At 39.3% G+C, this 17,645-nt stretch overlaps 1 protein-coding gene and 1 long non-coding RNA gene across 4 annotated transcripts in view; one reads left to right on the forward strand and one right to left on the reverse strand.

Moving 5' to 3' along the window:
- The window catches only part of LOC110069543 (homeobox protein Meis1-like), a 39,147-nt gene that overhangs the window by 13,527 nt on the left and 7,975 nt on the right, over positions 1–17,645 (reverse strand). The window contains exon 2 of one of the 3 annotated variants that reach the window (XM_020777071.2): positions 13,269–13,489. In XM_020777071.2, the coding sequence (XP_020632730.2) occupies positions 13,269–13,451 (183 nt within the window). In that variant the 5' untranslated portion in view covers positions 13,452–13,489. Of the gene's footprint in view, positions 1–3,751; positions 3,999–13,268; positions 13,496–17,645 lie in introns of those variants that run through there. The other 2 variants (XM_089292857.1, XM_020777072.2) reach the window with 2 other exon arrangements.
- Positions 618–8,004, forward strand: LOC110069545 (uncharacterized). The gene is made up of 2 exons (XR_002298906.2): positions 618–3,011; positions 7,793–8,004. It is a non-coding gene; the product is annotated as an uncharacterized LOC110069545 (long non-coding RNA).

A 17,645-nucleotide genomic window follows, 5' to 3' on the forward strand; every position in this document is an offset into this window, starting at 1 on the left:
TCCGTTTGTGGAAACGAGTCAGTCATCACGGATTTAACATGGAATTACTCTGCCAGCAAAAGAAATTTTTCACTCCTATTTTCCACTCCTATTTGTGTTACATAGATGTGTGTCATGGTGATGAAAAGACTACTTATACTTCTGGCGGTTGCCTTCGCTTCCATGTTGACATCTGCCCTCCATATTGGTTTCGCCTGTTCGCAAGAGAGGCATGTTAAATTTAATCGTTGCGCTGGATCTTTGCATACAAATCCTATTTGCTCAAATTAAACTGTAGGACAAAGGTTAACCTTAGAAAACTGTACTTTTTGACAGCATCTAAGTTTCACAAAATCGGGTATGAACTCGTGGAAAAAGGTCCTACATGATGTAGGTTAGTATTAAATTCGCAGTTTCGTTAGAAAGAGTGGCTTTAGGTTTTAAAACCACTCAGCATTCATACTGCTGGTATTAAACAAGTTGTGTAAATAAATTGATGTAAGAACAGTGGTTATATATTTGTGAAATCTTTTCTTGGAAACAAAGTTACTCTTTATTCGTCGAGTTATTTATTGCCATAGCTCGTCATTTCAGTCCATTTCAGTCCATTTCAATCAACTGGTCAAATTTTGACAACTTCGTCGCTAAACCGCTCAGCACTGCTAATGGCTTTCCACTGTCTTTTTTTAATTATCTCAGCGAGCAAAGGCGGAAAACCGAAGGTTAACCTGGGTTTATTTAAGAAAGCTTTGGACTTGTCACTCTGCTGCCCGGGAACGTTTAGCACCAGACGATTATGATCGTCAGTTTCAGGTCGGGGTGCAGTAGTGCGGTCAAACACGTTAGCCGTCCACGAAACCGGAAAACGCTTTGTAGAACATACTATAATACCATTAATGAACTTTACTTTTCCATCAATAAAGCTGCTAAACAGCTTAGGGAGGAAAGCATGAGAAGTGGATATTGCATCCGTGACAAATACCGGCCTCAGTCTCTCTTTGGAGCATCCTAGACACGAGTGACACGATAACAATTCACGTTTGAATTTTCTGTCGACCTTTCGCGGAGTGCTTTGTCGTTGGCCGAGGTACCAGGTTATTCTGTGCCATTGCTATGTTTACGTCAAGAATAAAGATCAAAGCGCAAATTTTCGTGTAAATTTAGGATAACCAAACAATAATCTTCCCGCCCAAAACTTCAACGCTCTCCCGCTTTGGGAAGGAATCTCCAATCCGGTCTTGTTGTTCAAACCCAAGTCTTAAGTTCGTCCAAATTTGCCTTGTGAATGCACAGTATTAGTCACGTTTCTTTTCATAAACCGTTTTGCTACCGTAAAATCGTATTAGAGGCTTTTTGGGGGTTCTGCTTTTTGAATAATCATTCTGTCGTTGTTAATCTTTGTGGTAGATGTCTGTCAACAAAAGATGGTTCTGAAACTACTTTGGAAAACACTATTTGAAATTAGTTTCAAATAAAAGTCTGTTGACATCAAACGAAGGTGGAAATTAGTAAGCCTTTCAAGGGTGAGCTTGACGAGCCGAGGCAATCTACCTCACGCGCGAAAATCGGACGATTCAGTGAAAAGTTGTCTCAAGTGTCCTTAGCTTTTTCACGCGGCCGAGCAGGTGGTTGTGGATATGTTCCCCTTTCTTTCTTTCTTTCTTTTTTTTTTCGCAAGGTACAGTCTCTTCCTTCCTGTAGTGATTGTTCGTCAATGTGTTCTAAAGTACATGGTCCAGCGCCAATAACGTCCATGGTGTTAAATTAACTTAACATTTGAAGCCGAATTCCTCATTGTAAATCGAACACTGGGCAATAAAAAACGTGGTCGACACTTAAAGATTGGAAACCTCTTCGCTCCCCTTCGCGTTTATTTCTTGCCGGTTACCTTCATTCTATGTCGCTCTCAGACTGTTTTAACATGCCGTGCGTTATAGAAACTAACTTGAAATAAGTAAATAAAAAGCACGCGGTCCTTTTCAAGCGTAAGCGTTCACTTTACAAGTGTAGTTTTATTCTTTTATGCGACTGTCGATGCCGCCATGACTATTAATATGCCGTGTGTCGGTTGTGTTGACTTTAATTTGAAAAGGCCTTGAGTTATAAGCTGTGACATTTCTTCAGAGCAGCGATCAATGCACATTTACCGCACAATTACAGAGTGGGCCGAACAGCAATCCGAGCTTGGATTTGTACCGGCAAACGAATGATGAGCTTGCGAAAGGCATTCGATCAGGTTTTTGCCTCAGCGGAAAGAAGCAAAGGGGAACTTCAAAAGACATCGAAGAATAAATGACGCCACTGATGTTTACAGAAAGGAAAAAGAAAACACTCACAGAAGTGATCACGCTTTTCTTTCATGGCATAAACATTCTCTGTTCGTTACTGCAGACTGCATTGGTGCTTTGGGAATTTCACGAGCCGGTGGCGAATTGTGTTTCTTGCCTTAACATCGACTAGCTCGTTGCCAAGACACTTTTTAAGGACGTCGGACACTTCAGAGCATCGTAAACGTGGACTCATTATTTTGAAGTACAGGTCTACTTTATTCGCTTCATAGTAGGCGTGAAGCTGATTTCATGCCGAATATTTCATTTTCATTAAGTGTTGAGGATAAGCCGCGTCCGAACGTTCTTTATTTCGAGAGGTTGGTTATTTGATAGCGATGGAAAGCGAAGAAGCTGTCTAAAATGTCCACATCTGTCTGTCAGAACACGGGCTTGAGGAAAGCGGATGAAAGGCGACCGAAAACAAACTTAACATACCAAAAACACTAGGCAAATGTGGAAAATATATTTTATGCTTATACATCGCGTTTCTTCAACTCCTCTGCTCATTACAAGGTTAGAATCAGAAAACTCTGAGTTCGCTCTCGTTTCAAACAGTGTAGATAGGTATTTTCTTCAAAACGGGTCAAACCTGAGATGCTCATGATCATGATGCTTTGAGAAATGACGACCACCGAAGAAGTTTGTTCTGCATCTTCGAATTGCAGTGACACTGATGTGGCGGAGGCAAAGCTATGATATCAGGTAAATAAGAATTCCAGTTCAACCATAATGGGTTGTTGTTTGGTCTAAGCATTCAATATTGCCGGCAGATCGTGCCATTCGCTCTTGTATGTACTGATTTTGCTGTCAGAACATCCACTTCCATGATTACAATGCCTCGAGCTGAGTTCAGATATGATGAACGGTATTCTAGTGCAAGTCAATCGAACATTAATCATCTGTGAATGCTTTGTCAGCTTAGTGTTTATTAGTTTTCACTTTGTGTGCTGTAAACGTGTAAAGTTTTAAGTCAATTTCTATTTTAGTTTGTTAGTTTGCTTGAGGTAATCCGGCGGATATCGCGGCTCAACTCGCTAATTTTTCCACGGCCATTTTGTCTTCTTTACAATTGAAAAAGAAAACTGTGCCAATAGTCACGGACTTATTTCTCGCGAAAGCCTTGCCATACAATACTAAGTGATACTTCGAGAATTGTACTTAAAATTGTATGCTCAAGTGTGTAATGGGTCCACCGAGTACAAAAACTGTGATCCAGTTTTATCAGACACCAAACTGTTATTAAAATGTTCTCAACGGTTAAACTTCGATATTTGACGCCCGACAGTTACCACAACAACCTATAATGTCGAACGTAGTTTAGGAAGGTAATTGCCTCTCGTGTTCAGCAATTTTTTCTCGTAATCCAAATACGTATCATGTAAACAATTTTTGCTTTGCCGAGTGGGTGCCATATTGGCAAGATATACAATACAGAACCTTACCCCCTTGTCGTCGAACTGTACCGGGGACAGTGCCAGGCTTTGCAATGCGTGAAGATCCTGAAAGTGCGACATCGACATCTTTCCCTCTTAGCTTTTCTGAGACAGGAACTGGTATTTCTGCGAGAGCTGTAATATTCGAGGTCCAATTGTACTAGTACCGTTCGGTAGCAACGCACGGAGGGTAGATTGTCGTGACTCAAGAGGCGATTGGGTGGCTTGATTCAAGGCCCTGCTGGGTCCTGTCGAATCCCCGTTAAGAGCCCGATTGAACTCTCATGAAGGAGGTGAATCTCGACGGACTTATATAGTTCACTGCGGCTATGCGTTCCTCATATCCTACAGATTCGCTGAAGAATCTCATTTTTAACGTGTTTGGTTTCGACATTGTCGAGGAGTGATTTCGCGCGCTTGATAAGGACACATTTGATTTTGGTTTTTCAATATAAGCTTCTGAACACTACATTTTGGTTGACTACTTCAATAAAAGAAAATATATATCTTTTTCGTTTAAAATAGGTCAATAACCAAGATAACTTACTTTAGCTGTTGGCAAGTTTCTTCTGGTAAACACTTTTTGCTGATAGCTCTTTACACGAACTTAAAAACCGCAATTGGGAATAAGAGTCCATGGACAAATCATGTGCGAAGAACTCGAGTGTCTTGTACTAATGATCTTAGAGTTTTATTTTTGTTGAGACTTTGCACAATTTGTTTGAATTCCTAAAATTATTTAAGGACAACTGTGGGAGTTATCATGCAAAACATACATTGTGGTATTAGTCTAGGTTGAAATTTTCACTGCAAAATCTGAAGCTTTCCAGTCGACGCATAAAATGAAAATCATCCAGGTTTTTGAACTGCCTCACGAAGGAGTCTATTTCCGTGCGGAATATGACTGGGATACGTTAGGTTAAAGTCTTCGAATAAGAGAACTTCAAGAGACCAGTATTTTTCTAAACTAGCTAGAACAAATGTCGCACACTAGGAAGCGCAAAGAAGGGAAGAGAAAAAATTTAAAGTATTGGACAGTTTAGAATCATACATGTTTGTCACCATCATCCAGTCTGAAACTTCATCAAAAGAGCGTCATCTCATTTCACCATTTTTTCCCAACAAATCAACCGATTTTTTTGCTCTCGCAGATTTAGTTTTGAAGAACTAATAAAAGATGGCTTGTTGGCATTAGTGATATTAATCGGAGCTGTTGGAAAAATTTTGGTTCTCAGTGAACTGCCGTGTGCCTTGAACGTGAACCTCAGTTTATCCAAATCAACAGCAGCGAAGAGGCAATTTCGAATTGTTTAATTTCTTGTCGTGCAGGGCTTAACAGCCTCAACTAAGCAGACGACTATAGTGTACTAGTACCAGTTGGTTCAAGTAATATAAAGACTTACATTTAACCTTTGGGTCTGTCTTCGTTTTGTTAACCTTTGCTGGTGGTGTGTGCTGTTTAATTGTGGAGTATGTTACTTGGTTTGCTTTAGGTTTAAGCGACAGACCGGTTTTGAGAATGACGCTAGAACTAATACAAACCGACAGACACCTATACAGTTTTCGTCGCCTTAGCTTGGGCGAAATCATAAAGCTCTCGATCGCTAACAAAGGAGCTTTGCGGCTACCGCAATTCCCGAGGTATCGGATTTAGGTCCACAGTATTCCACGTTTTAATTGAAGTATACTTGTAAATTGAAAAATCGATCTCAAAGGGATGAGTTTACAGGGTTCACGTTTTTGGCAACTGAGGTGATAAAAACACTTCAAAGGCTCGAGTGTATTGTGCTGAGGTACAACGCTTGGATCGTATATCTAGATGAAACTTCGAAAACAAAACGAAGCTAGTGTGTGTTTAGCTGGTCACCACGTGTACAGGAACAACACCCCGATTGTTATCTCTGTCCGCGGCCTGATTTCGTCCATGAATGCCATTCTGTTTCGCATAGAAAAAAAAACAGACTCCAAAGTTTTTTCTGAGTTCCTTCAGTGGCGCGGTCTAATTTTACCGGTAGCCTGCTTCGACTAAAGCGTAATTGAACTGCTTCACTCAGTCTAGTCCGACGACCTCAAGTAACGACGTTAACTGACACTGACAACGTTATTTATTTTAGCAGCAAAAGTTTTGTTTCATTGTAATTCACAACAAAAATAAGATCACGACCCCACAAAAGTAAGAAGTCAGTAGTGGCGGAGAAGCTGATAGGGTTTCAGTTCAAAGCCTGTTGTTTCGGGTTTACCCAACGTTGAAGAATCTTGTTACAAATGTTGAGGAGAAAATGTTTCTCACTCTGTCATTCTGCATACTGATTTTAGCCTTTGGAGGCAAAAATCCACCCATCAGCTGAGAATTTTTTTATTATTTTGTTGTCTTAAAAGTTCCCCCGTATTCACATTTACAGCTATCTCGACAAACGCAAAAAAAAAATCAATGTCTCATTCTGATCAGTACTGAACTGCTTGTCTTCGAAAATTCATTTTGTCATCTAGAAGAACATATATACACTTATCAGAGTACTGCTTTTGTCATAATTTGAAAGCGTGTCGCTGGGTTTAGTTTATTTTTTTGTTTCCAACAAATGACATTTTATAGAAAATAAAAAGAAACCACTTCTGTTCTTATCAGAAGATAACTGAGTTGTTTTTCAAACATGTCAACGAATTTTCACTGGTCTTGGCGTTTGATTTCAAACCGATCATTTCGGAATTCTCTAGTGTTGAAATTGCTTGGGTTGCTTGTCTTCTTCGGGACGGTTACACTGAATTAGACGTCTTGATATTTGTTGTGTAAAATGACGCGGCCCTGTGGTAAACATTCACTGGTAACCTTTTTCTTGTTTTTCCTTTCGATCACTACGACTTTTTTGCAAAATTGCTCAGTGAGTGTGATGAGGTACGTGGTGTGCTCTAGACGAAGAGAATTCGTGTGAATATAGACGTAAACTAAGCAAGAAAAGGCGTAATAGCCTTCTGCTTTACAACATCTGAAGCGCTTATTGCCAGCGCTTCTAACGAACCTGAAATTTACCGGGTAAGCAAAGTTTCCTTTTTGCTGGAAGTGCTAAGATAAAAGTTTCACGGTGAACTGCAAACACAGTGTTCGGTGTTTTATCAATTTATTATATGATCCAAGCGAAGACAACCTGCAACAATTGAATTTTGCCACGTTGTGCCACTAGCGCGGCAGTAATCTAGAAATTCAGTCGCAACATTTTACATTTTTTATCGTGTTGAAGAAAAAAAAATCAGAGTATAGAAATACACTTTTCACAGCAATGTGCAAGATTCAAAATAATTGTCTCTGAGCGCTGTTTCAAACAAGTCAGTTGTTATTGTGGTTGACCGGTTTCTGGGAGGAGCAGTTTCAAGGAGAGCCCCATTTTCTTGTCGTTTTATTCGCGCTAGCGATATGATCAAGAAATTCCTTTAAATATCAAAACAACGCACGTGAGCTACGAATGTCACTGATAAAATAGAGCTTTTATGTCGAAAGCTTTACGGTAAGCAGAGGTTCTCTCCAAGCTCAACCGATTTATCGACGCTTTATTTTTGTAGCAATGTTTTCGCGTTGTGTTGGTTTTCATAATTTTTGAAGTGGTAAAAAGTAATGGATGAAAATCAGATCAAGGGACTTAAGGACAGTTTTCCTCATTCTTATTTGGAGTATGTGAAAGATTGCGAGCGATTAAAATGAATGTAAAACTAGTACAATCTCAGGGGATATTGAAACCAAAGGTTAAAGTTCTCAAAGCAGTGGTTTGCCTAGAAGGTATGTCAACATGGCGTTGAATAATATCTTCTTTACATAGCATGAATGTTTGTTTACTTGTTAATCTCACACCGAAAGAAAGTCAGCCTAGCTTGCCCTGTATTTTGATCTTGTAAACACTCTTCGGTGGTTGAAGAAAACGTTTCCGAGCTGCAATCGATACATACTGGCGCAAGGAACAAATATACGAAAGCAATGAAGGCGTGGCTTTGTAAGCTAAAAAATAAACACAAAAATATTGCTGCGAGGAAGATAACATTTTGTCGTGTTTTATTTTTCAGTAAACGCCAATGCGTGGTTACCGTTTGACCAGCCCAGAAAACGTTTCTGGGTTATGGGGCGTCCGTTTTTGAACTGACACAGGCGGCGAAGAAAACTGATTACAAAGATGGCAAATGACAGAGTAACATAAAAGGAACGTATCGTCTTCGCACTGACCACTTCCAGAACATGTCTCAAATAAAATTGGTAATAAAGTTAAAACTTGCCCACATGTATGTCTTCAAATTTTAACACGCACTTATAACCGTCTTATAACTGTTTGACACGGCGGTAGACTTTTTGTGGAGAGCAAAAGCTTAGTTTTCAATACACAACAATGTGACCAGATATTTGGCTTTCCAAGACAAGTTACAGTTCAACCTTCATCTCCAAAGAATGAAATCATCGCCTTAATCCCAGAACACCACTTTAAACTAAATCATTTGTATAAACCCTTTTCCCCCACTTATCTTGTTGAAGCGTCTCTGATATAAGATTATATATACCCTTTGTACGGGAAGCGTTTCCTTGGAAGATCAAAAAATCTGACCATGTTCGCAGTATATAGTTTGTAATGAGTCAGAATTTTGAAGAAGTATTAAAGGAGGATTATGTCTGAAAATTTGTTCTTTCTGAAAATTATCTTATTTTGACTTTCTTGACTTGCCACAAAGGAGGATTACAGGGCTTTGAATTAGGTGGACCGCCAAGAGTCCACCAAATTGTCTGAACTATCATTTAAGGAAATAAACGGCATTCAGCAAGTCGAGAACCACAACAATCCACGTTGCATTGGTTTGTGAGTGTGATAAAGTTGTAATCAATATATAGGAGAGGGAAATCACTCGATCGATTCTTTTTGTTTTTCCTACCGGTTTAATTTGATGCCAAGTCGGTTATAATCGTGTTCTCAGTTAAAGCAAAGGATTTTACTCGATAATTTATTTCACAGGAATGATGAACATTAATTTTCTCGTTACAATATCGATGTTCTTCAAACCGATATAGGTTATGAGGACAAAGAAAATTATGCATCACCCTGTTACCTTAATTATAAAGGAAACGACTAGGGTTTCCTATAAAAGAAATACCGTCTTTTTGTTTTGGAACACTGTGGAAGTTTGGTTGTTTTAGCCTGGTTTGAGCTCTTGTAGTATGCCACATTGTTTTAGTAAAACACTGATGGCGTAGAAATGCTAATGAATATTTAATAGGAATGATATCAATAGTTTTCTATCATTGCTACAGGAAAATTCAAACTATCTAACACAGAATTCTAAACTTTTAATGTTAGGGTAACGTGTGCACATTTTCAAAAGAACACTATTCCGAGAATATGGCTAACGGCGTTGATCAGCTTGAAACAGAAACAACTGTTAACACAAGATGGGAAACTGACAGCCATCGAGATGAAAACGACGTAAAGAAGATAAATTTTAATCAGCGTGAAAAATTTGAGTCAACAAACGTCATTTCAAGTGGGCAAAAATATTAACGTCATGTAACTAAACGAGCCGTTTGAAAGTAACTCAAGAGATGCACTCGACTTGCTCCGCCTATCGCCATGTTATGACTACACCGGACCATCTGCTCAAAACCGCAACAGGCTGTGTTTGAGATCATGGCTGTTATGGTCCATTGTCTCGAACGGAACAAACAAAACATGCCGCAGAGTATTAAAATAAGAATTTGCAACAAGGGGACGGTAGCTTTATAGACTTTAAAAGATGGAACACGAAACGGGCCAAGACGCTACCCAGACTGCCCTCGCTGTCTTCAAGGGGGGCGGCCAACGAACAGCTGGCGACGGACGCCGGAAAGAGAGCTGAGAGAGAGGCAAGCTTGAACTGACAAAGAGAAGCAGAAGATAGAAGGGATGAAGAGGGTTGCTGGAAGACCTATGTGATATACCGCGTGGGGTGAAAGAGTTTAAAGAACTCAAACTTAAAACTTGTCTTTTATTTTATATTTTATCCACTTGCTAACCGTTACCCGTCATTGCATACTTATGTTACGCGAGTTAAGTTTTGACAAGTGATTAATTCGTGTTTAACAGATAAAAAAAAAAACATGTTTATCTTCATTTTCTTTTGTCATCTTTCTAGACATTTTTGCCGTTGGGCAACCTGACAGAAAGAACTGCTAACAATTTGGACCACGTTGCTTTATTGACTGTTACAAATGAGTGCAGATTTGTAATAATGCTTAACTCGTATGTTTTGTCTTGCGTATAATGAAAGATCATAATTTTCTTTTAAAGTAATGAATGTTTTGGTCTCGAGACAATCATTTGTCAAGTGAGTGTAAGTTATTTGAATTCATCAGGCACGTTTTCTACTTGAAAAACGGCCGTCTTATGATCATACTGATAGAGTTGAGAACAATATATGTTACAATGTCGCTCACATCAGAAATAATTTTGTCGACAGTAGAACTGAGAATCCATAAATGCTGTTTTCAGTAAAAAGGAAAAACATTTCCTTTTCTAGTAAAGTTTGTCTTTCCTTGCCAACGCTCCAACATTAGACACGAATTTATAAAATGCGCGGTGAAAACGTCAATTTTTACTTAAAACAAAAAAGCGCTCGACTTAACAATGTTTGAAAGTGGTATTCGTAACACGGAGTCTTAAATACTTCAGCAGATTAACTCGAGAGGGAAAAAAAACGAAATTAATAATCCGCTATTTCATTCAGCCGAAGTAGATTCCAATGCTAAAGGTTCACGTTTTTTTTTGTTTGTTTCTCCCGCAGGAACTCGCTAAAGTGAAAATGGTAAAGAGCACTTTTGCGATTCGTCAATTGACATAAGATTTTGTGGCGTGAATTGTGAAATCACTTTTTCCCTCGTAAACGGACGTGACCCACTAAATAACCTTTAACAATGACGTAATAATTAGCCGTGAAAGGAGTCCTCCGTGATCTGTGATTTTGTTGCAGTCGCACGTAATTACGCGAGGAAATCGTTTAACTTTTCGGTGTAATTCGATTTGTCTTCCTATTCCCCAGCCATTCTGCCTCCTATATCCTGCCCTGGATGATAGCTCCACTTGTTGTCCTCCCCAAAGCATTAGCACACAAGTATCGAAATAGGCTGCTGTGTGGAAAGAACAACAAAAATCGCGTAGCAATCGGTTTTCCTGAGGCTGGCCACTTTGGTTGAAAGGTCCATTCACCCGATAGGCTACGAGAATAGTGCAAGTACTTGGGCGTGGTTAGCGATTCAGGCTTTTTGCTTAAAATTTTTACACATTTTCGCTCCCTTATTCGACGTTGTTGAGGAAATTTTTCCCGCACCCAATTTTAAATCTTAATGCCGCGTGATGCGAAATGCGTCAACCCAAAGGGACCGAAATGTGATGAGAATACAGTAAAGCAGACAAGTGATTCTCAGATTGGGATATTAATTAGATTATACGTTGTTTAATTAAAGGGAATAAAATTCCAACAATTGACCAACTTACGAGATTGAGCGCCAAGTAAATTTGCCAGCCAGAGGAGTTTTCAGTATGATTTCAATTATTTCCAAATGTCTCAAGTGTTTTTGTCCTATTGCCTGCTAATTACATGTATATCGTGCCATGGACCTCATGGAAAATAAGCGGAAGTTGCTTGAATGGGAGTTAAGCACAGCAGCATAACAAACATGCCATGAAATCAAGAGGTAAACGAAGGTACTTGAATCTGTAGGATGAATATGTAATTACAAGATCAAGCACGATAGAGTTTCAACTGGTACTCTTTCAACTAACTGAACCAGACAGTGATAGATCAACTAAAATTATTTTTCAAGTTTCTATGTTTGGAGTTAAACGTCAATTTAGCTAAAAAGATTTCAAGCCTTGACGGGCCTGGCAAGTCTTGATTTAGTGTTCTGTTTAGAGAAAGAGCAGAGGTGAATTAAAAAAAGGCAAGCACCGAGTGCACCTGTGCATATCGCCAGATGTCTCATCCAGGGAGAAGAGGAGGGAGTGAAGCTTCATGCGATAGTCAATGCATAACATTCAAAAGAAAGAGTGAGAAAAAATAAGGAAGACTGCCAGTTTTGAGACCACTTTAGTTATTAGGATTTGTGAGTGAGATTTGATGGTGGCATGAAAGCAACTTTTGTTAATGTATTGCACCACGTCTAAAATGAATGAGATAGAACTGGGAAAAAAGTTGTTGAACTAGTGGTTAAGACACCACTCTCACAGCGCTTCCCTCAAACCGGAGGTATTAAAGAGTACCGGTGATCTGATATAGCCAACGATGACTAGCAGTTCATACAGGACAAGGAGCACTCCAGCAATACTCCTAGTTACTTCGTGCTATGGACCCGGCACAACAACCATACCATGGTAGGACTTTGAAAAGCGAACAAGTCAAAAGATATACCGGTATGCGTCAATGGAGACCAAAAATTAAGGGGCTATGTTTCTTAAAAATGACTATGCAAGCACACTGAAGCTATTATAGGAGTGTCATCATGAGCTACGCATGCGCGAGGTTTTGATCTGAAATTGACACGTCGGAGAGACTATTTCAAACTGCCGTGGTTTCCCGGATAATCTCGAAAAGCTACAGGAAACACAATTTACTTTAAGAATTAACTTTTAACTAGGTGCATTTAGGTCGCATTTGTGTATGAGAGAAGGTACTTCGTCATAATGTTAGCAGCGTTTTGACCAAAAATGCAGCAAAAGGCCTTCTCTATTAGATGCTTTTTGAACCAGAATCGTTCAGTTCATTGTAGTTTTTTCAAACTGGTAGTGGTTTTGATTGTTTCTTTTTCCTTATTTGTAGAAGAAAGGGAAAAGAACAGGCTAGTCAGTATCCGTTGTCATGACGCCTAGGAAAGGGTCACTTGATAGTGCGACAGGTAAGAATCCACATTTGGTTTCCATGTTTTTTGTATGTGTGATAAAATCCGGCAATGTTTCCTCCAATGACGCAAATATCTCCGTTGTTAGTCTATTCTTCTGACTGTGGGTATCACTTGTGTGATACAACGCAGCAGGTGCTCATCAGTTTCACACCTTAAATTAGCCGAATGGATTATTCGGTGATGGTCTCGCTTTACAGTAACTATAATAATTAAGATGATTTCCGCAGAACATTCGAGCAATAATGGCAAAAATAAAATTGCCAAAAAAACACCATTACATGCTAAAATTTTGAATAAAGGTAAGAAGATCTTATCGAGACGTAAGCTCTCAAGCTGACCCCGCGAAAGAAAATTGAGCTTGGAGTTATCCGTATTTCAATAAAAACGGACGTTTCGCGTTAGTTGAAAACACAATAACACACGCATTAAGCATTCTTGCGAGGTTTGACATTAAATTTCTCGAGAATGCTTGGGGATTTAATCGCGGGGTCACCTAGAGAAATGAATTACAGCGAGATGTTTTAAATAGTATTTTAAAAGTAACCGTGCTGTGAGTAGATTTTCAGTAAAGAATTTTTGCACTTATTGTTCGAACTTTAAGCGGAATTCGTCTTAATTATCGGGATTTACCTTTTCTTCTTTGCTCTTAGTAACAAAGGATCCCTTGGACGTCCACTGATGTTGAAGTAGCTCCTCACAACGCTGAAAAAACTCTTTATCCAGCCAATCGCGGCACTTTGTTAGCGGAATAGGACGTTCTTTGAAGTAGTGAAACACTTCTGTAGGGCATGCGGGAGGGACGTTCAGAAACATGGCACAACAACGAAAAACTGCTTCTTTACCGCCTTCAGCTGAAACAAGAGTTTAAAGAGAGTTTTAAAGGAGTGAAACCTTGGCTATGTCGTAAAACCAAAACCAAAGTAATCATCCTGGTCAATCACAAAGGACAAGGACAAAACAGTGAACCAATTAAGACAGAAAAAGTAGTTACATGTAGCTGACGCAAAGCGCGGGAAAATGAGTACGAGCGAGTCTCGATTGGTTTTGGTTTTACATTTGATTGGGTGAGAAAGTGGCGCGAGTTTTTTTTTTTTTTTAAGCCAATCGTGTAGCATAGTTGATGCAAAACCAATTTCTTTTCGTCATTCAAAATAAAAACCACTCTATCGACTTAGAAAGCCTGCAGTACCAAGGAAAGACACTGTATGCTTTTTGAACAAGAAACAGTGGGCTCATCGGAATTACAATTCAAGCAAATTAAGCAAAGTCATTGAAAGTGATCTAAGCAGCATAAAACACTGAGCACTCGAACCTCCGCCCATCAACTCCACGACGTAGGAATGATCTGGAATCTTTCTGTCCAAATACATGACCGTCACTGTTGTTAGACTGACGAGTAAATATGGATGTCGGTAGACACGTGGAAAATATGTCATATATTTATCCTGTCGATGGGGAAATATTAGAGTTGCATTTTAAATTAACTCAAATGTATGCTGGTTCCACGTGCAGGCTTCAATATCTGCTCCATTGTCCCCATCTATCTACATATCTCGACTACAACTTCCGAGCTTCTTGCGACAGGCATTGTTCTGTGCTGTTGTGTTTGAGTGCAGCTACTAAACATGTTACTAGAGACAGAATTAGAAACCTTTCATTTTCGTTCATCTACGTTGTTGTTATCCGTTGAATACGCAAGACCAATATCTACCAGCACCTGCCACCAATGGGTCCAATACTATTTCGTTAATAGCATACACGTCCTGTTTTGCCTTTACCAGCCATATTCTATCCTTCTAAAAGCTGCGATGTTTTCAAAACCATTAAAAGAAATTATCCATGGACAATGCAATTTGAGGTCGACTGGGGGAATCGAATCACGCGATGTGAACGCAGTCGTCCATGAAAAAATCCTTTCCTTTGACGAATAAATTGGTGCTAGAAAAATCCCGATTGATCTTACAAGGCGTTTTGACTAACCAAACAGCTCAACCGACACGAGTAAGTTGCTCAGTCAGAAAACTGAGTAGATACAGGAGAACGAAATGAATTTATACACAGAACCCACGTTACATGACTACAACTAAGCGTTAAAAGCAAACAGAGCGCAACCTAACCTTGCCAATACAAACGTTTCTTTTTCCACCAGAGACGAGTTGCCGCAACCACCAAATAAAACGTTGCGAAACTGCCGGTTTTTGGAGATCCTCGTAAAGTACCGAAGAATTTCCGACTTCTGTTGACCAATCAGAACCTAGTACGAACACTCCGAAGTCGCCGCTGCATCTTTGTCGAAAATCGCAAGCTTAGTCAGGCTGTCTGGGTACTATGAACGTATGATTTTCCATATTCAGCTCAAGGTCGATTAATAAACAGCTGAAGTGCTCGACATAAGGTTACATACATACATGAACTTAATTTTGCTTCCGATTCAAAACTAGCACAATGATCAATGGTAGAATCTCCGAAAAAATAAAATAAATAAATAAGTATATAAATAACATACATAATTTATATTACAAAAATTAAGGTCCAGCTTAGCGTGCAGATTAGGGAAAGGAGTAGGACGAAAGATCCTAAAATTCTTTGCGTCGATAATTTAAACGACTTTGCACTCTGCCCGTGGCAAGTTATACACACTATCGCTGTAAAGTGGGCGTTGATAGACGGCAGACTTTTATTTGATTACAAGTTCAAGTACTTAGACACTTAAGATTGTCTTATCTTAATCTGGCTTCAAATTCTACCACATTTCATAACATAATAACCTCGTTTGTATAGATTATCAATTACGCTTTACTAGGCGTAATTGCTATTTTTTAAGGCTTTGCAGGTTCGAAAATCTGTTTAATTAAACAATTAGATAATTAATCAACCTCCCCTTGCTTCTTTTAAAATAAGGACAACAACAACTTTGTGTGGCTGAAAATGGGGAAGTGGGTAACAGAGTGCTCAGTTAATATTTTAGCCCCATGGACCCCTGGAGTGTCAAGAAAACAAAACCTACAACCCAAGGAGATGTAGACAGTGGATGGAGAGAAGGGAGTAAGCTTTCACCCAGGGCCACTGTAAACATTCCTGGGTAGAGAGGAGGGAGTGGGCCTCCACTGACCTAACTCCAGGGGGGAAAATTGGAGGGAGTTGGGCTCCGAAAGTCGAGTCTATGGGGGTAAGAGTGTGACGAGAGGAGCACTTCATCCCCATTCCCATGTTTATTTGACCAACCTAAACAGAACTTGCAAAGAACGGTAACAATATAAAAGTATAAATTGTGAATTATGATCCCAAGTATCTATTACTAGACTGGCAGGGTGTTCTAATCTACATAAAAAAACTTAAGCGAGGTACTTAGTTTCTATAGTTCGTTCAGATAAGTAACATACTTAGTGTCTCTGAGAATCGTAAAGATCCTTCAATAAATTGACATGTCTAAACCACCTCAAATGTGGTATGTTATTCCTCTAAAAGTTATAAGTGTTCGTTTTGGTAATTTTAATTCGAGTGTACACAAAGAAACCTCAAAAGAGGTACTTATTCTAAGAGTCCCATTGCTCATCTTAACAATTAACGCATCTATTGAATACAACTAAAAGTGATGCTTGAACCCTCAAGATTTACATGTTATGCCAGGAGTTTTTATTAATTGTGTACATTACAAACCTAGGTGTAAAACTGATGTCGCCCTACGATATAAGTGGTATTTCAAAATATCCTAGATGATTGGAAAAGCCCTTTGGCGAACTATATAATTACGACCTATGAGTGGGCAAGCGCTTTGGGTGGGTGGGTGGGAGGGAATAGAAAACATTCCGGACAAAATGTCGCACTGTAGTCTATCTCCTGTGAGAGCAAACGACAGTGGCCAAATTTAGCAAGCACATATCAAGATGCTAAAGTTCGCTCTGATTGGGTGGTTTTCAGGATTCTTACGTGAGGTCATCCAAGGTCGATGAATGGATGATTAGCAAAGCACATAGCTCAAAATAGAAACAAGAGTTGTTGATTGACTGAAATTTATTTCACATGTTCAATAAATTGTGATTCTATTTTTGAGGGATCTTTTTACCATTCCCTTCAGACGATAAATTGAAGAAGGAAATGAGGTATTGTGTGTGTGAATTCAAACTTGTCAAGATCATGCCTTTCAAGTCTTTGAACAACAACTTGAATTTGCATTCCCGAAGATGAAGCCGAATTTTTTCAAGAATTTCCAGTATTCTTGTCTCAAGAACATCCTTTACATTCACAATAAAACTTGGAGGAAATTCCATGATTGACATGCCTACATGGAAGACGCTCTGAACACGAAAAGCCTCGTAAACGAATTGATTTTCAAGTGACTCGCGTCTCGATAGTTTCTGACTGCCACACCTTTACGGGACCTCTTGACAGTTAGTTAAACATTTATTGAAAGTACACGATTAATCCAAAATAGCGGCGATATTAGGAATTACCAGCTCACCCCTAATTATCTAAAACGTTCCCTGTGAAAAATTTGGCTTTAGATATAACTGACTAAACAGTATTCTGCCTTGAAGCATTTTTCGTAATATTCTACAAGTGTTTCTGAGACAGAATCTCAAATAACGTACCGAGAAGTGGCGAAGAACTCTCTACAATGAGAGAAAATGGGAAAAACTCTTGGCTTACCTCTCTTCCGCTGTATTTTTCAAGCTCTTATCTTTTAGTGACAATGTCACTGGTAGCCAACTTTTTACTGCGTTTCCTATCTAAAGATGGTTGGTCACGGTTTATGGAGTCAGAACTCAGTATTTTAGTCTTTCGTTTTCTTTACGTGCGTTTTCTTCGCGTGAACTTAAAGTTACAAAGGGATAAAAGAAAAAAGCTAGGCACGCTGGCGAGAGTATTGGACAAAGCCTACAAATCCGAGTCTTTCTGCCTTCCCAAGCGACAACTATCTTTTGTTTTCATCCGCCCACAACTTTAAATGGTACCGGGAGAAGCCCTGCCTCCTACGCAGACGGTTACACCCACCAACAAAGCAAA

Source organism: Orbicella faveolata, unplaced genomic scaffold (assembly GCF_042242905.1).
Source record: "Orbicella faveolata isolate gen_17 unplaced genomic scaffold, um_ofav_v1 contig_24, whole genome shotgun sequence".
NCBI lineage: Eukaryota > Metazoa > Cnidaria > Anthozoa > Scleractinia > Merulinidae > Orbicella > Orbicella faveolata.